Source organism: Mustela erminea, chromosome 6 (genome assembly GCF_009829155.1).
Source record: "Mustela erminea isolate mMusErm1 chromosome 6, mMusErm1.Pri, whole genome shotgun sequence".
Lineage (NCBI taxonomy): Eukaryota > Metazoa > Chordata > Mammalia > Carnivora > Mustelidae > Mustela > Mustela erminea.
The window spans coordinates 16,820,744-16,848,211 of NC_045619.1; the positions used below are offsets into that span (position 1 = coordinate 16,820,744).

Genomic DNA, 27,468 nt, shown 5'->3' on the forward strand with positions numbered 1-27,468 from the left:
CCAGGACCCTGAGATCATGACCTGAGCTGAAGGCAGCTGCTTAACCCACTGAGCCACCCAGGCGCCCCTCACAATAGTTTTTGTACCATCAGCCAGCATTTATGAGTCTGCTAGCCATGGCTAAGGGTATAGTTGCTGGCTTTGGAACGTATTTTTTTTCATCTGTGTCACATTAGCCCATTGAATCCACAACTTTGATTTTACAGAACCAAGATGTACTTTCTTCCAAAAACTTAGAGATAATTGGGGTCTTTCTCTTCTAAGCGATGATTTCCTCTGCCTTCACATCTTACTGATTCAGATGCTTCATTAACTGGGCAAAGCCTGTTAATTTGTGAAATCAGAAGTATAATATGGAATTCCAGGTTGTGATAAATCTAGTTGGCCTTCCTTCTAAGATCCACCGAAGGGAATCCTAATATCTTCTTCAAGGTTTTCTTCTCTCATTCATTTTTTGCCTTATTCTCTATAGTCTTTTTCAAGGATGTAGTATTTTGACAGCATAATAAACCCAAGAAGGTACAAAAGTAACTATCAATCAAATAAGCAGACTGGCAATTTCTCTAGCAAAGAAGGATCAGAGTACATTGTGGCTCATTTCCCTATTTAATTCAGTCTCTACTAGTTTCCCTTTGTGTTTTGAAATCCTAACAGTGTTTCCTTTGTCTTTGAAAAGGCAAAAGCATAAAGCTTGGATGACATACCTTACAAGAGGCACAAAGATAAGCACATACAGAGTACATTAACACTTTTTTGCTATAAAATATTTCAATGAAAAAAAAAAAGACTTTCCTAGTTCTGGATGCCTATTGAATCCCAACAGAGTGCTTGCTAATACAATTGGTAAACTATGAATCAGTGCCATTTCTAAATGAAATTTTTAATTCCCTATTTTAGGCACTGTTTCTTGCAGAAAATTCGGTTATTAAGAACACTACTAAAATTCTAGCAGCTCCAGATTCCATGAAAAATTCATTGTTAAATTAGGTTGTAGAAAATCTTTGCTTCTGGCTATATCTGCTGTTTCATGTAGGAGAGACAAAATATTTCCATTAAATGGTATAATGACAACAAGTTCTCAATATATAAAATTGAGAATTGTACAGCCACAATTTTATCAAATCCATAATAGTCTTCCAAGCACTGGGCTAGTTGCTATACAAAAGAAATAGAAGAAATTGTCCCTGGCCTATACAGTGTCTTCTCGGTTGTGGGAGATTGGACTTAATGTGTGAAACAAAGAAGAGCCTGAGACTTCCCTCCCTGTGACAACAGACTCTTCCTCTGTAACTTCAGAATCAGACTTTTTCCCTGATATGAGGAAGTGGTGATGCAACATGGGGGCTTAAGTGGGTAGGAGAAGAATCAATGAAACAAGATGGGATTGGGAGGGAGACAAACCATAAGTGACTCTTAATCTCACAAAACAAACTGAGGGTTGCTGGGGGGAGGGGGGTTGGGAGAAGGGGGGTGGGGTTATGGACATTGGGGAGGGTATGTGCTGTGAAGTGTGTAAACCTGGCGATTCACAGACCTGTACCCCTGGGGATAAAAATATATGTTTATAAAAAATAAAAAATTAAAAAAAAAAATCAGACTTTTTTTTTTTTTTTTTTTTGCCAATGCCTGGCTTTCATTCTTTAAAAGTGCTTTAATAGATTTTTTTTTTAAAGGGAGGATCAGAGTATATATTATAGCTGGTGAGAACTTCAGTTAATAGCCATAAAGATGACATCGTTCTTAGCAAGATAGTTAATTCTTATACTTTTTTTTTTTTTTTTTTTTTTTTTTTTAATTCTTATACTTTTTTTTTCTTTGAAAACTTTATTTATTTATTTGACACAGAGAGAGAGAGATCACAAGTGGGCAAAGAGGCAGGCAGGGTGGGGCAGGGGTGTAGGGGAAGCAGGCTCCCTGCTGAGCGGAGAGCCCAATGCAGGGCTCGATCCCAGGACCCTGAGATCATGACCTGCACCAATTTTAATGTGATTTTAGAAACAGGACTCTCCTTAGTTTTTGTTACTCCCTGTCAGTAGATAGTAATTGGCTTTGAATTTTATACTTATATGCAAATTGCACAGGTTCATATTCTTAGAAGAATTATTCTTAGCAAATCTCAAGCCTGCCTTAAATGAGCAAATGCATGCCCCTCAAAATAAAATGTACAATTAGGATATCAACTAATGAATATCCTAATAAGGCTTTCTGTCTTACAAATGACAGTTCATGGTCATTTTGAAACCTGTGTTTGTTATAGGACCACAGCCACAACACAAATGGTATAAATGAGGAGCAAACATCTTCAATTTCTTGTCTAGCAGAACATGGTTGGGGCAGAAATATGGTCTATATACTTACGAAAAGAAACACTGACCACATCTTAGTTCTGAAGTCACGTTCACATGATTTAGTACCATTTTAATTATGAATAGAGACATAAAATTAATCTTCCCACAGAAGAAAAATATTTTAAGCCAGGCTACCTGTAATCACAAATGTCACATCGGGACAAAGGAAAGAAGAGAGAAGATAAGACCCCAGTATGCGGAATATTGTAAAAAGATCAGAGGTCTTTTGAGTCAGACGTGAGTGGGAATTTCTGCTCTGCTACTTATTTTGTGACTTGAATCAAGTTTTGGAACCTCCCTGGCCTTATTTTTTCCCCCTAACTCAGAGGACAGTAATGAGGTGCTCAGCTCATGTGTATAAATTACTGGTGGAATTCCTGAGACGTAGTAAGTTTCCAGTAACGGTCAAGGCCGCGGTCTGTCATCATTATTGTCAGAGCCATCATTTCTTCCTTCTCTCCATTATTGGAGCTGGTTGTTCAATGCTCTGAGAACTTTTTTTTTTTAAGCTTCTTACCATTCACCTTCCTCTTGGCCCCTCTCTTTTCTAGCTCTTCTGATGGGGACCCTCAGCTTTAGATAGTTCCCTTTCGGGGCACCTGGGTGGCTCAGGGGGTTAAAGCCTCTGCCTTCAGCTCAGGTCATGATCTCAGGGTCCTGGGATCGAGCCCCACATGGGGCGCTTTGCTGCTTACCACCCTCCCCCCGCCATGCCTCTCTGCCTACGTGTGATCTCTGTCTGTCAAATAAATAAATAAAATCTTTTTAAAAAAATTAGGTAGCTCCCTTTCCTTACTTACCCTCATATTGATCTCTCTAGTCTGGACTCCTTGTCTACGTCTCCAGTTACATGTTGGAAGACATCTCAAACGTGACATGTCCCAACAAAATTCCTCACTCTCCCCATAATCTTACCCATAAGGAAGCCACAGGCGTACAGTGAAAAGGGCATTAGGCCAGGCTTAGGACATACAAACAAAGATCCCTTAAACTTGTCCAGCCTCAGCTCCTGATGCTGTCGAATCGCCCTGGGATGGAGGAGAGCCTTTCTCACAGAGACCATGCCATGTGCACTGCTTGTGCCCCAGATCCTAGCCACCGCTGGCCTCACCACGGCCCTGCTACTGGTGAGTGCATGCAGTGGGACAGGACAACTCCCAGACTAAGGAATAAATATTTCTGGTCCCTTCCTAATTCCGTGACTTTGGCTAAGTCACAACACTGCTACGTGGCTTAGACCCCTCACTTGTAACGTAAGAGTGCAGATAGGAACACTAAAGTGACCATATCATTTTAGACCAAACCAGGACACTTTGGAGAGTGAAAGGGAGCTGTTGATAGTCAGAATGACCAGCATAAACCATCACTACCCTGGGCTAACGAGGAAGCACAGTGACCCTAGCTATCACTCAGATTCCCTCCTGCATTCATGATGTTTGATTTTATGAATTCCTACTTCTACAGTAGAGATGATTTGTTACAAAGCATTGTTGTACACACTGAGGAATATATATGCTACAATTAAAGTGAGCTGGTAACTGCAACTTCTATTAATATGAGAATTGATGATTACTACTAAAGTAATACTAAGTTAAATTGGCTTTTATGACTTGGCCAGAAACCCAGGCAATACACACTATATTGTTTTCCACCAAAATTGTATTCCATGTCCAAATAGCTATTTTTTTTTTTCAAACAGCTAATTTTTAATGGGTCTGTTTTTACCTAGAAGTCTGTGTTCAACTCTTTATGCCATAATTTAACTCATAATGTTCATCACATCTCCTCTTAATCTTGCAGGAGAAAAAGAGTACTGGTCTTACCTAAGTTGTTCATTCTGAACGCCTTCCATCTCTGACAGTTCCCTTCTCCTTCTTGAACTTTGGTCATCTCAGCCAATATATATCAAAGTTTTAAAAACTTTAAAAGCAAGTATTTGTATTACATTTATTTTTATTATGAGCCATTCACTGGTAGGCTCTTCACGTATATGAACTCACCGAGTACTCACCACAATTCCATGAGCTAAGTTACGTTATTCCCATTCTCAGGTGAGGCAGTTGACATAGAAGTTGAGTGACTTGTCCAAGTCCACACAGCAAGATGAGGTCTAGCGTCTACTCCCCTAACCACTGTGTTTTACAAGAATAAGTCTGACACTTTGCTGTGCTCTTAGAGGGTCATAGTTCTTAGGATGGCAATTTCTGAAGACTCAAAGGTGTCTCTTTTCTCTGGTTTCATTAGTTCTTCTTATTTCTTCCAGACAGGCATTTTGCCTCAAAAGGGCATGCATTCCGCAGAGTTTACACAGAATCTGTGTCTTTTGAAGTCAAGTAAGAATCCGGTCAAGAACACAGATACGTCCTGAGTGTCCTGAGAGAAGGACAAAGTGCTGTGGAATTTCAGCAGTGGGGGAGTTTTTTCCTACGTGGGGAGGAAGATGTAGAATGGATAAAATTTTGTTTTGTAGATCCCTAGAAAATACCATTTCAGCAAAAGGAAGTAGCAAACTCAGGGTATTTACAGAAAAGAGTAAGAAAATTTCCGGAAAATGAGGTTGAAAATTACAGATTGTGGCAAGATCATGAAGGATTTTAAAGACTAGACTGAAGAGCTTATTGGGTTTTAGAAAATGATGATTTTCAAAATTAGCTCCACTGGCAACAAACTTGAGGGATCTGACACAATCATCTGATGTGGTAGAGTTTATAGTATGTAAGGTTCTGGCCTCTGGTTTCTACCACTTATGCCTGTGTCCACTTCAGCAAGCTGACCTCTCAGGGATTGTGTTTTCTCATCTGTAAAAATCGACTAAGAACAGACCACCGTGTGGTTTCTTTCTTTCTTTTTTTTTTTTTTTTAAAGTATTGTATTTATTTATTTGAAAGAGAGAGAGAGAGAAAGACCACAAGTAGGCAGAGGCAGGCAGGCAGGGGGTGGGGGGGAAGCAGACTCCCCGCCGCACAGAGAGCCCGATGCGGGGCTCCATCCCAGGATCCTGAGATCATGACCAGAGCCAAGGCAGAGGCTTAACCCACTGAGCCACCCACGTGCCCCCGTGTGGGTGGTTTTAAGGATGAAATGAGGTTATCTGTGTTAAGGTGCCATTACTGTCTCGCTATTTTAATATCATCGTGTTCAGCAGCTGTGGATTATTGGAGCAATGAGTCTCTTAGGGGATCAGTACCTATGGAATCTAGCCTTCAGAGTCCCTGCTGTGATTCCATTGCCCACTAATTCCTTGAAGTCATTCTTCTCCGTACAAATGGTGGCAGCAGGGCCTAACCGGAATCCTGGGATAAACCGCTCCCCGCTAACACTGAGAGTTCACTGGCTTAGCCTTAGGCAAGTTACTTCATTCCTTGGGGGTCTTACTGTTTTTGCCTGTAAAATGAGGATAATGATTCCTCTTTTCACAGCAGCAATGATGTTTAAATGTGTGGCACACAGTAGGCCTCATTACTTGGTGTGCTCGTATATGTTTTTATTACTACACTAACTCAACTCCTATTCCCAGATGGCATTTCAAAGGAAAGAGCCAAGCAACCATGGATTTTATTATTTTTTAATTTAATTTTTTTTCAGTGTTCCAAGACTCATTGTTTATGCACCACACCCAGTGCTCCGTGCAGGACATGTCCTCCTTAATACCCACCTCCAGGCTTACCCAACCCTCCATCCCCCTCCCCCTCCAAAACCCTCAGTTTGTTCCTCAGAGTCCACAGTCTCTCATGGTTTGTGTCCCCCTCTGATTTCCCCCAACTCACTTCTCTCCATTTTCCCATGTCCTCTGTGTTATTCCTTATGCTCCACAAATAAGGGAAACCATATGATAATTGACTCTCTCTGCTTGACTTACTTCACTCAGCATAATCTCCTTCAGTCTTGTCCCTGTTGATACCAAAGCTGGGATTCATCCTTTCTGATGGAGGCATAATACTCCATTGTGTATATGGACCATATCTTGTTTATCCATTTGTCTGTTGAAGGGTATCTTGGTTTGTTCCACAGTTTGGTGGCTGTGGCCATAGCTGTTATGAACATTGGGGTGAAAAAAAGGGCCATCTATTTTATTTTATTTTTATTTAGGATTTTATTTATTTATTTGTCAGAGAGAGAGAGAGAAAAGAGAGCGTAAGCAGGGGAAGGGAGAAGCAGGCTTCCCGTTGAGCAGGGAGCCCGACATGGAACTCGATCCCAGGACCTTGGGATCATGACCTGAGCCAAAGGCAGACGCTTAACTGACTGAGCCACCCAGGTGTCTCTTATTATGTTTTTTTAAGGAGGTTCCATGCCCAGTGTGGAGCCCAACGTGGGACTTGGACTCATGACTCTGATATTAAGAGCTGAGCTGAGACCAAGAGTCAAATGCTTAACTGAGTGAGTCACCCAGGAGCCCCAAGCAGGGGATTTTTAACAGGTTGACTGACCTCATTCACATTCTTTTGTCTCTCCTCAAGACTTAAATTCACCAGAGTTCAAATGGAAGGTAAGGAGCTCTTTCTTTCTGAGTTACTAGTCTGCCTCTGTCTCTTCACTGGTTTCTGTCAGTTTGGGCTGAAAGGAAAGCCTGAAGAGAATGACAGAGGAAATGTGAGGGGGAAGAGCAACAGTTCCAAGAATTTTTTTCTCTCTCGTTACAAAAATGTCTACTTTAACTTTGGGATTTGATGAATATGGTTACCTTAATGTAGGCAGTTGAAACAGGTGAATTTTTTTTATTTATTTGACTGACAGAGATCACAAGTAGGCAGAGAGGCAGGCAGAGAGAGAGGAGGAAGCAGGCTCCCCGCTGAGCAGACAGCCCGATGCAGGACTTGATCCCAGGACCCTGAGATCATGACCTGAGTCAAAGACAGAGGCTTTAACCAACTGAGCCACCCAGACGTCCCGAAACAGGTGAATTTTTGAGATTCTTTTTTAACCTTGTGATGGTATTTTTGTGATACGATAGTGTGGTAATGTTACTGTAGCTTGGGTGGTAGGGTCTGGAAATGGAGACACTGCCCTAAATCCATATTTATGATTAATTCTCTAGACAAGTATGCTGGGGCTACAAGCCAGGCAGGCACGGAAGATGAAATGATTGTCTGCCTCATTGGAGGCATAGCATGTCGGATCCCTGGGTAGCACGGCATTGAGAAAGGGAACTCTTTTCAGGCTTGTCGACCCTGATGAAGATGAAGGTAGGGCCAGAGGAGCTGAGCCATCTTTTTCTAGTGTTCTGGTTCGGATGTAACCAGCCGTGCTCTGAATCCTGCTGAGATTGCAGACATGACTTAGAGGACTTCTCACATCACCAACAAAAAATCTTATAACACAGCCCCTTGAAAGCACTTAATTGAAAAACGTAAAAATCATTACTCAAGAAATCTGCCAGAATACAATCTTTTTGGTTGTGATCCCAGAATATTCACCGTAGAAATACTGACCTGATTGATTTTGTAATTAAACATTTTTGGCTTATTTTTAAAAATAAATATTTAGGACCATACACTACTTTTTAAAATTTTGAAGCTAAATGTCCATGTTAGTTCTAGTTGTATTATTAAAAGGAATGTTGGGGCGCCTGGGTGGCTCAGTTGGTTAAGTGTCTGCCTTCGGCTCAGGTCATGATCCTGGGGTCCTGGGATAGAGCCCCACATCGGGCTCCCTGCTCAGTGGGGAGCCTGCTTCTCTCTCTCTCTCTCTCTCTCTCTCTCTTCCTGCTGTTCCCTCTGCTTGTGCTTTCTCCTCCCTCTCTCACTCAAGTAAGTAAATAAAATAGAAATAAATAAATAAAAGGAATTAGACCATCATTGGTCTAATGATGGTCTCATAAAAGAGACCATCATTGGGTATCTAAAAAAAAAAAGAGAGACAGAGTGGAATTTATTGCTCGCTGTTGTAAGGGAGCTGTGCTGGGATCAGGCAGATCTCTCCAGCCCGGCAAACTGCTGATCTTACATAGGAGTTTAGGGGAACTGTGGAGCTAAGGGATTGGCAGATTTTCAAAGGCACGAGTGGGTTGACACCATCTGTAGAAGTATGGTTACTTGGGTGTGACTAATGTTGTTTGGTTTGTCCCCAAGCCGTATGTGTCTTGGACTGAATTTGTTCCTAATGGGCTGCTTCAGAAGTAAGGATGGTCATTGATGGTCTGGCTTTTAAAGTGTGTTCAGTAATGTAAGTTGTTTGTTGATTGAATGGATTCAAAACCAGTTCCGATGGCTCTTGGTTACATGGCTAAAGAATCACCAGTGTTTTCCTGAGAGTGCGCGAACTTTCTAAATCCCCAGTCTCTGTTTTTGTTCTTCACTGAGTCGAAGCTGCAGGAGATCATTAGGGATTGCGCAGACCTTCACCTATGTTGCTGGTTCTTCTGGAAGATGAGGTTTCATTTGTGAATATCTGATGTCTCTTTTTTTTCCTTTGAGTCATTTGCTGAAACATCTGCCGGCACAGTGGCTGTTGAAGAATTTGAGGTGCTTTACAATAAACATCAGAGGATTGTGAGGCAAACGAGAATGATGAAAAGTATTAGAAGAAGGGACTCCAGTATAGGTCACTAGCATAAGCTAAGATTTTTCAGATGTGACCCAGATAAGAAGTCTTAAGCATTCCTTAGGTAGCCAGATTGCCTTTTCTTTTTTTCTTTTTTTAAAGATTTTATTTACTTATTTGACAGAGATCACAAGTAGGCAGAGAGGCAGGCAGAGAGGGGGAAGCAGGCTCCCCACTGAGCAGAGAGCCTGATGCGGGGCTTGATCCCAGGAGCCAAAGGCAGAGGCTTTACCCACTGAACCACCCAGGCGCCCCTAGATTGCCTTTTCTTCAGCTCAGATAGAGATGGCTTTACTTCATCTGTAATGTTGGTCAGGTATAGGTAGCATGAGTGTTACTAGTGGTTTTGGTTGGCCCCAAGAAAGTCTAAAACCATTCCGTTAGCTCTCACTGCAACTGTTATCTTCATAATCTTGTGTGGAAGCCGTCTACTCTGTATAGTCATCTCTGTTCTGAGAATCTTGTGTTGATAGTCCATTTTCCATGAATCATCTGTTTCTGGAGGTTCTCTGTAGAACCTGTTTTAGGTTCTTGACTGGTATTACTGTCCAGCTCTACTAAGGTCCCTTCCACCTTTTTTTCCAAGGGATTTTCTAGTTGAGTCTTACTATGTTTGGTTTTGTTTTCTAGTTGAGTCTATATTATGTTTGGTTTTGTTTTTAGTTCAATAATGGGCATTTGTTTCAGACAAGGTTGTACTTGAATGGAGACAGAAAGACCAGGGATGATGTCAGTCAGCATTGTAGACTCAGCATCAGCCCCTGCCTGTTCGAGTAAATAATTCTCAAAGAAGTATCCAGCTTTATAGTATTCTCCGATTATTTTAGGCATTTCAGTCATGTTTCTTCACACAGATTCTGATCTCATTGAAAGCAATAACTGTGTTGTATTCTTTTCTTAATGAAGCTTATCACAATGTTTTCTGTGTTAGGTATAAATAAGTATTTGTTAAATTGGATTCAAGATGTGCTGAGTGTACTTTGAGTATCTGGGCAAATACTGACACGGTTCCTCATTGTCTGAGCAGAAGAAGCCAGAGCCAAAGAGATACGTAACATATTGTTACATTTACACTAAATACAGATAAAGGCACAAAGAACAACAATAACAAAAGTAAAGTTTGATAACTACCTAGTGTCAGAATAATAACAGGCAAAATAACAAACAATAGCTTGTGGCTTCGAATTCAAAAACCGTTTGGTGAGTGATCAGGAACATACTCTTCTCGCCCGGATTTGATGAGCCACTGTTCTTGGATACCTTACTTACAAGAAGAATAAGAACTAATACTTATTAAGTGCCTATGAGCTGCCAGACATTTTATCCTTAGTTCACGTAATCCTTTTAGCAGTCCTCTGAGATGTGCGTAGTCTTCCCTACTTTCCAAGTGACAGATCTTAGAGACCGAAAGCTTAAAAAATTTACGGGGAGTCACAGAAGCAGTTAAGTAATAGCTAAAGCTTGAACTTAGATCTGTACTACTCCAAAGTCTTTTTCTCTTCTACTCCATCACAAGATAAGTAAAAGGACTGAGAATTGAACCTGGTAATCTCATTATTTATTAGTAGAAGATGACAGAAAACGGTCCTCTACTCTAGGGCAGGGATCAGCAAACTTTTTCTGGAAAAGGCCAGATAGTCAACATTTTAGGCCTTGCAGGCCACATGGTCTCTGTCACAAGTACTCAACTCTGCTGTGACAACACAGCATAGACACTGCGTAAATAAATGTAAATAAATAAATAAATAAATAAATACAAATCACATGGCCGGGTCCCAGCAAGGCTTTACTATGGACACTGGAGATTAAATTTCTTACAATGTTTGTGTGTCACAAAATACTAATCTCCCTTTAATTATTTTCAACCACTTAAAAATATCAAAACCATTCTTAGCCTGTGGGCCATGCAGGTGGCAGGCCAGATTTGGCCTGTAGGCTGTAGTTTGCTGACGCCTGCTATAGGCTGTTGCTGCAAAGAAAACTCTTCGGAGTCCTTCTATATATTTTTTTAATTTATTATTTTAAAAAATTAGTTTCAGAGGCAGAATTTAGCGATTCATCCATTGCATGTAACATGCAGTACTCATTCCATCAAGTGCCCTCCTTAAGGCCCATCCCCCAGTTCCCCATCCCCCCCACCCACCTCCCCTCCAGCGACCCTCAGTTTCCTAGAGTTCAGCATCTTATATGGTTTGCCTCCCTCTCAGTTTTCATCTTATTTTATTTTTCCTTCCCTTCCCCTGTACTCATCTATTCTGTTTCTTAAATTCCACATATGAGCAAAATCATATGGTGTTTGTCTTTCTTTGGCTGACTCATTTTGCTTAGCATAATATCCTGTAGTTCCATCCACATTGTTGCAAATGGCAAGATTTCGTTCTTTTTCTTGGCTGAGTAGTGGTCCATTACACACACATACACACACACACACCCCCCACATATCTTCTTTATCCATTCATCTGTCAGTAGACATCTGGGCTCTTTTCATAGTTTGGCTATTGTGGACATTGCTGCTATAAATATTGGGTGCAGGTGTCCCTTCAAATTACTATGTTTGTGTCCTGTGGATAAATACCTAGTAGTACAGTTGCTGGGTCATAGTGTAGCTCTATTTTTAACTTTTTGAGGAACCTCCATACTGTTTCCAGAGTGGCTGCACCAGCTTGCGTTCCCACCAACAGTGTAGGAGGGTTCCCCTTTCTCCATATCCTCGCCAGCATCTGTCATTTCCTGACTTGTTAATTTTAGCCATTCTGACAGGTGGGAGGTGGTATCTCATTGTGGTTTTGATTTGTATTTCCCTGATGCTGAAAGACGTTGAGCATTTTTTCATTTGTCTGTTGGCTATTTGTATGTCTTCTTTGAAGAAATGTCTATTTATGTCTTCTGCCCATTTCTTGACTGGATTTTTTTTGTGTTTTGAGTGTTGAGTTTGTTCTTCATAGATTTTTGGATACAGCCCTGGATCAGATAAGACATTTGGAAATATCTTCCCCCATTCCATAGGTTGCCTTTTGGTTTTGTTGACTGTTCTCTTTGCTATGCAGAAGCTTTTGATCTTGATGAAGTCTCAATAGTTCACTTTTGCTTTTGTTTCTCTTGCCTCTGGAGACATGTCTAGCAAGAAGTTGTGGCCAGGGTCAAAGAGGTTGCTGCCTGTGTTCTCCTCTGGGATTTTGATGGATTCCTATCTCACATTGAGGTCTTTCATCCATTTTGAGTTTATTTTTCTGTATGGTGTAAGAAAATGGTCCAGTTCAAGTCTTGTCTGTTTTTAAAGGTGGGCTGGCTTACAGAGTTGTAAGAGTTCTTTATATATTCTTGGTACAAGTCCTTTGTTATATACATGCTCTGAAAATATTATCAGTCTATACATTGCTTCTTCATTTTCTTAACCATGTATTTTAACAGCAGAGGTTTCAATTTTAATAAAGTCAGTTTATCATTTTTTTTTTCATTATGACTAGTGCTTTTCTTTGTCCTAAGAAACCATTGCCTATGCCTGGCTTATGAAGGGTTTCTCCTGTTCCAGAAGATTATGGTTTTAGCTCTTTTTGTTGTCTCTGATCCATTTTGAATTAATTTTTGTGAATGACAGATTAAGGTTCATATTTTTCCTTATGAATACCCATCTGTTCCAGCACCATTTATTGGGAAAACTATCCTTACCCACCTTGAATGACCTTCATGTCTTTGTCAAAATCAGTTTATGTGTATGTGGGTCTGTTTCTGAATTTTATTCCATTCCACTGATGTGTATGTCTATTCTTATGCAACTGTTTTCTTTTGAGCCTTCACATGTTTTTTTAAATTTTAGTCTCAAAAGAAATCATGTGTCATTCTTCTTAATTGCAAACTCTCTTCTTTATGTGGGTCTCAGTTCATTTATAGGAGTGTTTATGTTTTTACAGCTACGGATATGCCAAGTAACCAAAACTAATGTAGATGTTTTTCTCTGTGATTCCTGCCAAATCAATATCCTTTTATTCTCTGCTCTTAACATAGAGTTCTCACTGTGCTAGGATTTCAACAGCAGCAGTAATTATATTTATGAATCTATGTGATACTGTCTCTCTAACCTTATGGAAGTCCAAGTGGATTATGTCTGGGTTTCCATGCTTGTCACTTGTCATGGCTGCTTTTTTTAAGAGGTGAATTAGATTAATTATGCATGTTCCTTCCTTTTGTACTCCCGACTCTAATTCCCTGCTTTTCTCCATATTCTGTCTCTAACCAATAACTTAAAGAGACCTTTCTGTATCAAGAAAAGATTGATTTTCAAATATCTGCCATTTCTTTGCCTCTTCCTTTTATTTCCTCCAATTAAAATGAGTTGTCTTCTTTTCAGGGCTTACCTTTCTTATGTCAAAGAAGTTCAGAACTGTACTTCTGACCCTTTTCATTTTACCTGCACCTTTTTTTTTTTTTTTTAACCTTACCTACCTTTAAAATGTTTTCCAGGCAGTTCCGTGTTCTAGCAATATTTCTTACTCGGTTCCTGTAGATTTCAAAGTTAGCCTTTTTAAATCTGTTTTTTGAGACCATATGTCATCTAGTAAAGTGAAAAAAAACAGATTTCTCTGCTGAGCTTAGGCAAGAAGCGGTCATCGTTTTGGTCATCGTTTCATGGGCATTTTTGTTCTAGTTTGGGCTTTGTTTCGTATCATAAAGCAACATACACTCATTGTGGTAAAATTGCTGATAATCCCCACACTCAAAGACCACCTCCACAAATATTTTGGTGTGCTATTTAAAAAATATTTTTAAAAAGATGATTTCTCAAATTTATAATACATATATTGGAAAGACATACAATAAATGGTTTTAAATGAATGAATATTCTTTTTCTTTCTTTCCTTTTTTTTTTTTTTTTTCAGTGAAATGTTTTACTAGGCAACCTGCAGAAAGACCTCCTACCTGAAAGGGAGATGGTAGATCTCCCTGCTACCATAGCAGGGCAATCTTGGGCTTTGGGCCAAGGTTGGAGGAGGAGCACCTAAGTTGCTAAGGGCCTGGTTTCTGCCTGCTGCATCTTTTCCTTAATATTCTGAGGATACTAGCAGCATTAAAGTAATTTAACTCAGTAGGAAAAAAATCAATAAACATTCATTTCCTATGGCTATTTCATGTTTTATTTCTATCTTTTTTCCCCTTTTTAGAGACTAAAAAACATCTTATTTTGCCCCCCCCCCCTTTTTTTAATTTTCAGGTTGTCATTTCCTAATGTGAAGTGACATTAATTATCACTGGCTCTTTGCATGATTGGAACAGAATGACTTGGTCAGACGAGGGAGCAAGCAATGGTGGGATTAAATGGGCCAGGGTTCATGAACACCCAGCCCCCCAATTTTTTTAAATTTTAATTATTATATTAAATGTTGATTAGATGAACAATGACATGTATAAGGTATGAAGAAGAATCATTCAGTGAACACCAGGACACTCACTACTCAGTTTAAGAAGTAAAACACTACCAGTATCCTAGAATATGTACCTTTTAAAGAGACACATTCTAGAAGTTTCTTTTGGATAGAAGAAACTCTCCATTTTTGTGCCGTGGACTCCGTGGGAGTATTACGGGCTCCGTCTCAAAATAAGGTCTATCCATTTCCCACCTTCCTCCACCTGCCACCTTACAAAAATAGTTCAGACCAAAGAAAAGTTGCTTTTATTTAAATATCAGGAGTAGATTGAATTCCTGTTGACTGATAATCCTAAATCCTCCTGAGCAAACGTTTATATATTCGATTTTAATGAGTAGGGTTTCTAGTCTGGGAACTGGATCAGGGAAGCATATTTTGAGACGGGAAGTAAATTCAGCCTTTGTAAGTTAGGGGTTTGGAAGAACCGTACTAATTTGCTATTCCTCGTGTTTATTTGCATCATATTTCTAAGCCTTCCTTCCCTGAAGAATCATCTTTCTTTACACAATACACAAGGCCATTACTGGCATTCAGGGCACTGAGGGAAGGCTAGTACGTGGGAATGTTGATTTTAGCTCAAAGGAGGAGTTGGCCAAGAGAATCAATATCGTCCAAAGCAAATATATATTTTTGTACTTTGGACATTTATTTAAATTCCAAGCAATACATCTAGAACATGCAGAGTAGGCTACAAAATTGCCTTTTCAGAAGGTATATTTACCCAAAGAATTTATGCATATTTCATAAAAAACAAACATGTAAAAGCAGTCTATCCTTGGTTTGATTTCAATGTGTTTTTACAGTGAAAAGCATGCATTCCTTAAATAATCATCTAGTTTTTTTAAAAAATAAAATGTTGCATTAAGAAGTATGTGATATTTATTGTGATTTTAATAATTCATGACACAGTGTTCCAAAGAAACACTGAAATCCTTTCTTAACTTGTAAAAATAATTAATAAATTGAAATCCTGAGTGAACTTTTAAGTCATCCTAATACCTTTAAAAAGAAATTGCATGGGAAGGGAACTTAAATCCAATTAACGGCGTAAGAATGTGGGAGGAGGTTGCAGTGGATGGGAATAGTGAGGCAAGCTATTGCTGTGTAGTTCTTGACAACAAATTTCTTACCTTTGTACTGCAGAGCTAGAACAGACTATGAAGACATTTATTTTAAAGAAGCCTAAACTGGGGTGCCCGGGTGGCTCAGTGGGTTAAAGCCTCTGCCATGGGCTCAGGTCATTAACCCAGGGTCTTGGGATCGAGCCCACATCTTGCTCTCTGCTCGGCGCGGAGCCTGCTTCCTCCTCTGTCTCTCTCTGTCTGCGTGCCCCTCTGCCTACTTGTGATCTCTGTCAAATAAATAAATAAAATCTTAAAAAAAAAAAAAAGCCTACACTAAAGATCAGAGAGAGAAAAGTCACATGGTTAGTGAGTGTTAGAAACCAGTGTTCACACTTCCATTCCAATAAGCTTTGTTTTTTAAAGATTTTATATATTTGAGAGAGAGAGACAGAGCTAGCATGAGTGGGGGAGGAGAAGAGGGAGAAGGAGAATCCCAAACCGACTCCCCGCGGAGCAGAGAGCCCCACATGGGGCTCCATCCCAGGATCCTGAGATCATGCCCTGAACGGAAGCCAAGAGCCAGCTGCTCAACCAAATGAGCCACCCAGGCATCCCCCAACAACCTTTGAAATAAAGATGATAGATTCAGCATAATAGCCAAGGAACAATGAGGGTGGCATTAATAGTTATTGAGCACTGACTGTGTGCAGACACTTGCTTACCCTTTATACATACACTTTAATTCCTTCAACCCGCCCATGAGTTAAGTAATGAATTTCTCATTGTGAAGGTGAGGAAGGCTTGACGGTTTATTCCCCTGTTGACAGTAACGCGATCGTTCATCAGTAGAACCCGTTCAGCAACACACATTTGTTTCCACCTTATCGTGGATAAGTGGAGAAGTGTTTTGCCAGAAGTCAAGAGACTCAAGTAGAAAGATGACATCATTTTCTTTCTCCTTCCAGAGATTTCTACATGAGATCCCTGGAATGTAACATGTCAGATGTTCATGTTAGAGCAGTAGCTTTCGAATGTTTTTGACCCCAACACTCAGTAAGATGCATGTTTAGGGGGTAATTGGGTGGCTCAGTCACCCAATTAAGCTGACTCTTGATTTTGGCTCAAGTCATGATCTCAGAGTCGTGAGATGGAGTGAGCCCCGTGTTGGGCTCCACACTGGGCATGGAGCCTGCTTAAGATTCTCTCTCTCCCTCTCCTTCTCCCTTCCCTTCTATTAAAAAAAAAAAAAAAAAAGAAAAAAGAAAAGAAAGAAAAGAAATACGTTTATACTGAAACTAATGCACACATATATAAATAAAATATATAAACATGTAATTTCATAGCTGAAACAAAATTTGTACAAAATACCCTTATTAGCATGCTAATACTTTTTATTCTAACCCATTGTAGCTATTTTATTCTAGTTCATTTCTTAAAGGACCAGTTACATTAAATTGAGTTCATAGCTCATTCATGGGTCACATATTGAAAAAAGATATGTTACATCTTTTAAAAAGTTCTTTTACATGTGTGTGTAAAAAACTACATACTATTGGTCCTCCAGAGCAACTCTAGCTACTTCTGTTATTTTATCTCTATGTTGTACTTGGATTGGTAATTCTGCTTTCTTAATTTAAGAAATTATCTATGGGCGCCTGGGTGGCTCAGTGGTTTAAACCGCTGCCTTCGGCTCGGGTCATGATCTCAGGGTCCTGGGATCGGGTCCCGCATCGGGCTCTCTGCTCGGCAGAGCCTGCTTCCCTCTCTCTCTCTCTCTGCCTGCTTCTCCATCTACTTGTGATTTCTCTCTGTCAAATAAATAAATAAAATCTTTAAAAAAAAAAAAAAAAAAGAAATTATCTATGGACTGTTAGTCACAGTAGGCGAGGATCTGGCCATCTTACCCCATGCCTTATCCCCCCAACTTTCTTCCTCCTAATATAGGAAGGCTCAATTTTTATTTAATGAATAAGTATTGTTTATATTCTATGACTATAAATATCATTTATCCCAGAGCCAAGTCATGCATTATAATTATATTTTCTTTCTTTCTTTTTTTAACACATATATATATATATATATATATATATGTGTGTGTGTGTTTTTTTTTAATTTCTCTCTCTCTTTCTCTCTCTCTCTTTTTTTCCCCTGGACATAATTTCCCTGTTTTTTTCACTGGCATCGTTTCCTGTACACCAGTCCTTAATTTTTTCCCCGGTGTCCCATCACAGCTGTCACACATCTATACTTAGTTTTTTGCCCCCCAAACTCTGTTATATCAGATAATTTGCCATTGGCCTTGATCGTGGAGACCTCATTTCCAGTGTGCTCCCTTTACCTGCTGCGTCTAGACTCTGGCTCCCCAGCCCCGTGCACAGCTCCCGTCCCGGAGCCGCCTTCCCTCACTGCTCTCCTCCGCTGGCTCTTCTTTCTCCCCATCCCCCTTCCTCTCTCCCTCGGTTCTCCCCTCATTTTGTGCCAACACATTTTCAAGAAAGTTCCAAAGAAGGAGAGCCTGAGAGAAAACTTCCTGAGTGCATGCATGTCTCAAAATGCTGTCCTTGACCCTCAACACTTGGGTGAACATTGACTGGGTACAGGATTAGAGATTAGAAATACCTTTCTCTCAAGATTTTGCTTGTCTCCAGTGCTGCTGTTGGAAAAGTCAGGTTCTTGTTCCTTCGTGTAGGACCTGTTATTTATTTATTTATTTAAAAGATTTTATTTATTTATTTGACAGACAGAGATCACAGGGAGGCAGAGAGGCAGGCAGAGAGACAGAAGGGGAAGCAGGCTCCCTGCTGAGCAGAGAGCCTGATGCGGGGCTCGATCCCAGGACCCTGGGATCATGACCTGAGCCGAAGGCAGAGGCTTTAACCCACTGAGCCACCCAGGTGCCCCGAACCTGTTATTTATTTATTAATTTTTTTTTTTTTTAATTTGAGAGAGAGAGAGAGAGAGAGAGTGCACACTCTAAGTGCACACAGTGGGGTGGGCAGAGGGAGAAGCAGACTCGAAGCCCAGTGCGGATGCAGGCTCCATTCCAGGACCTGGGATCATGAACTGAGCCATCCAGGTGCTACTATTTTTTTAATCATAACAAATATTTATTATTTTCTTTCTATGTGGCATGTGCTGTTGTAAGTATTCTGCACTGTGTCATCTATGAGATAGGGATGATTTCCTGTATTTCACAGGGAGGAGACGGAGGCGTGGAGAGTGTGGGTAGCTTGGAGGAGAGAAGGCTGTGGACGGAGCGCCCTCCTGTCGGAGGCCCGGGGGTCGGCCACTTAGCTGGGAGCCCTCCGAATTGGAACATCTGATGTCCTCTCTTGGGGGGAGATACTCCTGCCTGCCATTGGTCTTGGAACAAAGCAAGGGTCTAAAGGAATCACGTTGTTAACTATGCAGACTTCCAATTAATCCTCGTTCTTCAAACTTTATAGTTCCTAGTACTTTTGAGTCCTGTGACTTTCCCCTTCAGTTTCTCTAGAAAATGTCTCTATTTTCCGAGCTGGGGAGAACAGCTGCAAGAATCATGAAAGACTTAGATTTTGGCCTACTCCACACACAGACATTTAAGTACCCTTTTGGCATTAGTCCCAGCACCACGTGGTCCTAACAAGTCTGGACCTTTCACGGACTGGACGGGACACACCGACTTCCTCTCTGGGGTGTCCCCCTGCGTAGGCGTTCAAAGAGGTGGCTCTGGCAGCCCAGGTCAGTGACTTACTGCTGCCCTGGCTGCTCCCCTTTTTTTTTTTTTTTTTTTTTTAGAAAGAGAGAGAGAGATCACAAGCAGGCAGAGAGAAGGGGAAGCAGGCTCACTGCTGAGCAGAGAGCCTGATGCGGGGCTCGATCCCAGGACCCTGGGATCATGACCTGAGCCGAAGGCAGAGGCTTAACCCACTGAGCCACCCAGGTGCCCCCCCATTTTTTTAATTATAAATTCTAATGTGCAGGAAGTTACAGGAGATAAAATACCTTGTATTTACTACCCGGCTTTATCAACCCTTAACAAATTATTTAAGCAGCTGCTTCAGAATGATCAATAAAAATGCATCATGTATACGGCTGGTGCCTCCTGCGTATCACTTCCTGGTCTCATTGGAGTCCCTCCCGAGCCGTTATCTAAATTGGTGTGTATCACTGCCAAGCATGTTTCTCGAGCACTGCTACGGAATGAATCTGTAAATAACACATCGTATTGTCTTTCATATTCATAAGCCTTATTGGAATCGTACTTCCCGTAGTCTCCTACTGCTTTCTGCTTTCCACCTTAGGCTTTTGAGACATAACTCCTCTTGATTTGTGGAGTTCTTTTTCATTTTGTTTTAGCTTCTCTGTAGCGTTCAGAGACCTAACGTTACCTAAGACCTGCATGACCTAAGAGTTAATTTATTCATTCCTTTGTCAATAGCCTTTTGAGGTTATCTCCAACTTCAGACTTCCAGGATGGCGGTGCAAGGAATGTCCTTATGCATTTCTGAGAGCGTGCCTGCCGGAGTTTCCCAGCAGAGTTTCTGCAAGTCCCCCAAGAGATGGGTCCTCTCAATCCTTTGGGTAGCCACATGGGACCGGGATCAGTAGAATTTCCAGGCCAGTCTCCTTCAGCCGTGAACAGTTTTATCCTTTTACCCATGTTGCAGAAGAAAAAGGGGAAAAAATCATGTTTCATGGGACTCCTGGGTGGCACAGTTGGGTAGGCGGCTGCCTTTGGCTCAGGTCATGATCCCAGCATCCTGAGATCGAGTCCTGCATTAGGCTCCTTGCTTGGCAGGGAGCCTGCTTCTCTCTCTGTCTCTGCCAGGGCTCCTGCTCTCGCTCGCTCGCTCTCTCTCTCTTTGACAAATAAATCAATAAATCTTTTTTTTTTTTAAATCATGTTTCTATGTGGAATTGGTGAATTGAAGAAATGCCCATCTTCAAATCTGACAGAGACTGCCAAGCTGGTCTGCAGATTGGTTGTGCTAATTTATGCTCCTGTTACCAATGCGGAGTTCTTTTTACCAACTGATGTTTAATAATGTGGGTTTTAGCGTTAGACTATAAAATGGGTTGGAGCCTGCCTCCGCCCACGAGCTGTGTGCCCTCCGTGTGATATCTGGCAGACTTCCTATACTTCACGTATGCCTTCGTGCCCTTTTATGTCAAAAAGGGGTAATCATAGTCCATAGCATATTCTAGAGGTATTTTGAGGAGTAAGTCAGTTCTTGTGAACCTCTTTGAACAGTGCCATCTCCCCATAAAAGGCCATTTTAGAAAAACAAGGTTCACTATAACTGTTGCTTAAAAATTGATTTTTGCCACTCAGATGAGTATGAAATGGAGTTTAATGTGGTTTAATTTGCATTCCCGTATTATTAGTGAGGTAGAGCATCTTTTCATATGTTTATTAACACTTTCAATTTCCTTTTCCATTCTATTGGGTTGTTCCTTTTTCTTATGAGCCGTAGGAGTTCTCTGTATATTCTCTTTAAATATTCCAAATGCTAATTCTTTGTCGGTTATATACAATGCAGAGCCCTTTTTCCCCCCAAGCTTGGGGCACGATTTCTAACTTTATATATGGTGTTTATTGAACCATGGAAATCTTTAATATAAACTAATGTTTTATGCATTTTACTTATGAAATCATCCTCCGCATCAAGGTCGTATAAAACTTCCCAGGTATTGCTTTTTTGTACCTGAGTCTTATGTAGAATTTATTTTGGGATATGCAGTACAGATGCTATTTTATTTCTTTCTGTGTGAATAAGCATTTATCTCCTGGGGTCAGCACACCTTTTTCTGCAAAGGGCCAGAGAGTAAATATCTTGGGTTTTGTGGACCATATGGTCTTTGTCACAACTACATCGTTCTGTCATTGCAGTGCCAATCAGGTCACTTAACCTCTCAGACTTGATTGCTCCAGAAGAACACTGGGGATAAGAAGAGTGTCTCTTTCATGAGAATGTTGCGAGGATTATAGACTAAATAGACAGGAAGTAAATAAGTGGGTAGAGTGGCGTTCCAATAAAATTTTACTTATAAAACCGGGCAGCAGGTTGAATTTGGCCCACAGGCTGTAGATTGCCAAATCCTGTTCTAGACAAATCTAATCCATTCAGTGCAGATGTTAGACAAGGAATTCCTAAGTCGGATGCCTATCATATATGTATGATAGTATATACTACATAAATTTCCGTATATAAATATATGTGAACTTATCCTATATAAATATATATAATGCACATATTATACAGATTTATTTCTATTTCCTGCCAATCCCATAGAAATAACCTACCTTATTCTCTTCAAAACTGCTGTTTCCTTCTGCACACATCATTACTCACTCATAGCATGTTTCTTTATTGAACCTCCATACATTCCAGGAATATAGAGTTTACTGCGGGACTTGATCTGTTTATGGACAACCCAAATTGGTATTTTGGAAACAGTTCTGTCTTCTGGTAACTTTTCTCCCATAGCCTAAAACTACCCTCTGAAGCTGCGTATTATAAACTAATATCTCCTGACGCCATACCTTAAGTTTACATCTCCCACTCTCCCTACACAGGACAAACTGTTCTTGTTCTCATGGGATACTCCGTGTCCCACTGATTCTCATGGATTCGGTCAAATAGCAAGGGCCTGCTTGGGGAGCCAGTCACTTTGCTAGACACTGGAGACCCAGGGGGAGCGAGTTCCTATGGAAATAAGGTATCCGGAACAGAACACACTGCCCAGATGTGGCCTGGCCCACCCGCAGCCCAGTGGATGGCGCTCTTTCTTGGTCTGTACATTATGCTTTTAATAATGTAACCTGAGTTCCTGCTGCTTTCTTACCTTTCTCTTTCTGCCCCCCACCCCAGACTGAGGCGGTTATTAACTATCTCAAAGTCAGTGTGGCAGACACGAGGTCCTTTTGGGTTTTCTTCAAATGAGAAAATTTAGGCTCAGAGTAGAAAGAAGCTTGCCCAAAGTCATACAGCTGATAAATGGAAGTCAAATCCATGTCTTATCTTTTCCAAGTTCTAATGTTCCATGCTTTCTCCACATATAACACAGGTTGTCCTGATGGAACTTTCTGTGATCCCCAAACAGTCTTTGCCAGGGAGACACTAAAGAAGAACCAGCCTCCTGCAAAAGAAAATGGGGCTTAAGATGCAGCCTCTCTCTCTGACAGGTGCCCAAAGACATCTAAAAGTTTACTCCTTTGGAATGGGTACATGTCTGCCTCTCTGTTTAGACAAGCCAGTCTCCTCTCTGCAAAGGTGTCAGAGCTAACCACAGCACACAGAAGTTTAGAACTCAAGGCAGACACCTCACCTCCATGGCCAACGTGTCAGAACAGCAAAAGATAACAGCCCCTTGGTGTAGACCCTGGACCGGGGGTGGGCTCTCTCTGTCTGGGAGGCCACAGACTATTGCAGCAATGACACTCTTCAGATGTACTCATAGCAGGCATCTGGTGAAAGCTTACTGTGTGCCAGCGACTGATGATGTAGTCTGTTATTCTCACAGCATTCTCATGAAGTAGGTGCCCTTATTATCTCTAATGTTCACTTGGAGAAGGAGCATCTGAGAGGTTAAGTGACTTGCCTGCGGTTGGTGAGTGGGTGATGCAGGAGGGCTCACAGCCACGCCACTGTTCCTGCCAAGTTCTCAAAAACCAGGGAACATTGACCTCTCTAACCCCAAACCCCTTTTTAATACTAAAGGAGTTTAGAAATTAGAGGATCCTCCTACTCTATACATTCGAAGAAAAAAAAATATCGGATCCCCAAATTCAAAGCATTCTGATGGTCTTCATTTTCCCGATAGCCTAGAAAGTACTTAACATCTGTCACCTTAGTATTTGAATCACCCTTTAAAATATCTGGATGCTGTGTCTGTATCTGTGCATCTGTGGAGACAGGTCATTCCTCATTGGACCCTTCTGGTGGTGGTTCTTAGCATTGACGGGCATGTCCCCCTGACAGGCCACCCGTGGCCTTCTAATTAGTAAGTGAATGGTTGGTTCCCCATCGTCATTTCATTTGATAACACCTGCAATAGGAGAATGTATTCCTTATTTTAATTTTTATTTCCTTCCTTATATGTCTTCCTTCTTCACAGGTTTATCATATAGAGAGAAGCTGAAACAGGCAGTGGTTTGGCCACTGTGCAATACTGTTAAATATTAGGCCTCCTGGGATTTGGGGGAAGCTTGAAGAAAATGACATGGCATATGGGAAAAGTGGAAGAAAAGTTATTAATTGCAGAGATACATGTCATTTTTTTCTTGTGAGAAGGAAAGCTTCCTGCCAGTTAAATATTTCTTCTTTTCAAGCGTGGTTCTTGACTTTGACATATGCTCTTCCTTTCAGAAAGCTGTGGTATAGACGTATGGCCCAGTGGGCCTCACGTTTACTGGGCCACGAATGTCCCAGTCACAGGAATGATCTCTGGTGTTTTCTAGGTGTTTACCTTGCTGTGGATTGCTGACTGGATGGTCCGTCACTTCTGGAGGAAAGGGAAGGACCCGGATAGCTTCTCCATCCCCTATCTGACGGCATTGGGTGACCTGCTTGGGACAGCTCTTTTAGCCTTAAGTTTTCATTTTCTTTGGCTTATTGGAGATCGAGATGGGGACGTTGGAGACTAATAAATCCTACAAACTGTTCTCAAGTCCCAACGAGGAAAACACAAGACAACCACTTATGACTCTTTTTCAAAAATCTTAAATCAGTAGTTGACTTCTACCAGGGTAATCTTTAGTTGGCCCTGATTCAATTAAATGGCCTTAACATTTTTTTAAGGAATTTGTGTTAAAACCAGAATGAACAGTATTTGTGCTGCTTTTCGTAGAATAAATGGTAATTTGACATAGATGTAGACACACGCTCAAGCTCTGAAATTAATTAAATAGGAAAGAATATAAGATGTTTACAGTGAATAATTTAAAAATCACTGATGTAGCAGAAATGTAATTTATTATTGTTTAACTTAATAATGCCAGGTTTGAGGAAACTGAGTTCTCCTTCAGCCTGTCTTGTCTCAAAGATGTGTTGTCCTGCATATCCTACTATAAAATGAAAAGGACCAAAACCAAGCCTTTAATAGTTTTAACTATGCCCATCTCTCTGCTAGCTGAGGATAAATGATCAGCTATTAGCTCCCAACCTGACTTAAATATGTTCTGCTGAGCACAAGATAAACTTACTTTTCCCTGTGCCAGTGTGAATTTAACTTCAGCTCTGTAAGGTCTTGGCAGGCTAGCCTTGAAACACAGAATGACCTCGAGAGATAAAGAAAGCAGTGGGTCATATTTAACCATTGTTTCAGTGAAAGAATTTTGATCTTTCTAAGAAGACTGAATAGTCAAAACCAGAAGATAAACTGGGCTGCATTTATAGGGACAGGATGGTGTAAGAAATTGTGTGTGTGTGTGTTGTGTGTGTGTGTGTGTATGTGTGTGTGAGAGAGAGAGAAAGAAAGAGAGAGACGAACAGAGAGAAGGCAGAAGTGTTGGACAAAGAACAAAATCTTGGATGGTTGATAGTAAAGATTATAGTGCTATAGAAATACTAACTTTATGTAATTATTCTTAAACACATTTTATTGATATGCTTTTATCATTTGGTCTGCAAATTTTGCTACTCTCCAGGATTTACTATTTATTACCTGTATTGTAATTTTTTCTTATGAAAAAAACTACCATTTAATATCACCATGATTTTATTGTAAGATTTCGAATGAGCAAGTGATCCATTTGCTCTTTTGAAGACATTTGTTGGAACATTTAGGCTTACTGTTTTAAGAGAGAAGTTGGTGGGTTACCTTAGTGGTTGGTCATCTCTGTACATATCACCTGTTTGCACAGGCTTATCTCTACTCTGTCATATACAGTGCTATGTTTCCTATATATTTTTCTAAATCTCTGACCTATATTCCTAAACTTGGCCAACGCTTTAGTTATTCAGTAGGTCAGCATTTTTATATCACATATTGTTCATTTAAAAAAATGCTGTAGAGTCTCTCAAGACCATCAGATATCTAATAATTGAACTGGTAAGGGGAAACATGTACATTAACGTTGATCATTATGGTTTAAGTTGGGAGTTAGGGTTAACATATAAATAGTATATTGTTTATAAACATAATGGGGGACGTATTCCTCTTACATTCTTTAAAATAAGGGGACTGTGGTATAGAGTTATATATTTTTGCTTATTTTAAAACTTTAATTATTCTACTCTTCTGCCTTATAATGAATCTTCCAAGGCAGAGAACTGAACTAATTATAGACTTTCTCCTTTGGAGAGTTATAATGTCAAATAGTGAACATTCTTTTAAAAGAAAGAACGATTAAGTCAATGAATATGTAGCTGCAAAGAGTTTTTTTTTCTTTAAAAAAATCCATAAATAATTTCTTTGATTTTTATTGTAAAGCATTTGTAAATTACTTATTTACATTTGGGCTGTATGATTCATAAGCGTTTCTGTTTGCCGATAGATTTCTATCTTGATTTATAATATAAAAAAGTGTCCAGCAAACTACATTTTTAAAGCATTTACCATCATCTTTAGTGCATTACCTATTCTGAAACACACTCAAATACACTGTATTATATAGTACTCACAACGGCACCTGTGAACCAGATCAGGGAGAGATTCTTATCTGTATTTTGCGCCAGAAGAAACTGAAGTGCAGAGAAGTTACGCTTCTAACGTTGCCTGGGTGTGAAAGTGCCAAAATCATGACTAAAATCTGGGTCTCTGGTCTCCTGAGCCAATTACTCTTTCTATGACCCACCCCCCCAGGGGTGCCGAGAGTACCTAACTCATTAACTGACAGAAAATAGGCTGGAGCATCAGGATTTTCTAAAGTAGAATAGAATATTGCCGCATCTTTTAGTGTTCAGACAAGGAAACCTCCATCTAATATGTCTTAATGGTAAGTGTAGCCCAACTCTAAATTATTCATGTTCTAAGACCAAGGAAAACACAGATAAATGAAGACTTCAGAATAAAAACTAATGCCTAATTTCATTGAACATTTAGTGGCCACCACCTTCCCTGATTTAACATTTTCCATAGATGCTAATAAGTAACTAGCGTGGCTGATTTGAGTTCTGTCTCCTTTTTCTTTTGCTACCCAACCTTCACTATAGCAACAAAAAGTCTAAAAGGCATGTGTGTCATAAGGAAAAATAAAGACATGGAAAAATCAGTTACCAATTAGCTCAGTTAATTTATAAAAGGGATATAGAGTCCTTTAATAAAAAGCTTTTGACTGGTTTTCTGAAAGCCTTTACATAAGTATGCAACTAATAAGAGACTTATTTACCCATGAAATAATTTATTATCAGTCTTATATAATGTAAATTGACAGTATTTATTTTTATACAACATAAAAACTCCTCTCCAAACATCTTCCTTTCACTAATTTATCAGACACTTTATTTATATAGAGATCATCTTTTTAAAAACATATTTTTATTCTTGCTCACTAACCTTTTTTTTTCCTTTAAAAAATAAAGTTTAGAAGCTGATACAATGGGAACTTATGGTCATGTCTCTTCTGGGAGACATCAAAAGTTTCCCTGTCATACACTATCAGTGATGTAGCCAAATGAACTACATTCTAAGAAGTCTTTCAGTAATCGGGCTTCCTTGCCTTACAATGTATCTGTGGTATCCTATACCCATTTATAATGGGCATCTGCTGTCTTTGAATTGTTGTAAACTCAAATAAGAATAAAATGTAAGAAATACAGCCTTGTTGTACTTCTTGATAAACTAGAAGGACATCAAGCCTGTGTGGAACTCACCTAGAAGAGACTGGAGTGATCTGTCAATATTTGTTGTAACAAGTATAATAAACCATGCTCTGACCACCTATCCACCTCCAAACCATTGCTTTATCACTTCTCCACGATTGAACACTCCTCTTATTTTCAGCTTCCATTCCTAGGTCCACCAGTCCATGCATCCTCAACTGCCTCCTTCAGACTCACCGGACAGCTCTAGTTAAACACAGCCCCTGCCTTGCCGGCACTCACACAGCTGAATACGGCTCACAAAAGACACAGGACTGCTCAGACAGATCTTCGAATGTATAAC

The 27,468-nt window shown here is 40.2% G+C and overlaps 1 protein-coding gene across 7 annotated transcripts in view; it reads left to right on the forward strand.

Annotated features, from left to right (window-relative positions):
- SLC41A2 (solute carrier family 41 member 2) overlaps window positions 1–27,121 on the forward strand; it is a 118,887-nt gene extending 91,766 nt beyond the window's left edge. For all 7 annotated transcript variants that reach the window (XM_032346530.1, XM_032346528.1, XM_032346535.1 and 4 more), the window contains one exon: window positions 23,822–27,121. In XM_032346530.1, the coding sequence (XP_032202421.1) occupies window positions 23,822–24,007 (186 nt within the window). In that variant the 3' untranslated portion in view covers window positions 24,008–27,121. The remainder of the gene's footprint in view (window positions 1–23,821) is intronic.
- The last annotated feature ends 347 nt before the right edge of the window (window positions 27,122–27,468 follow it).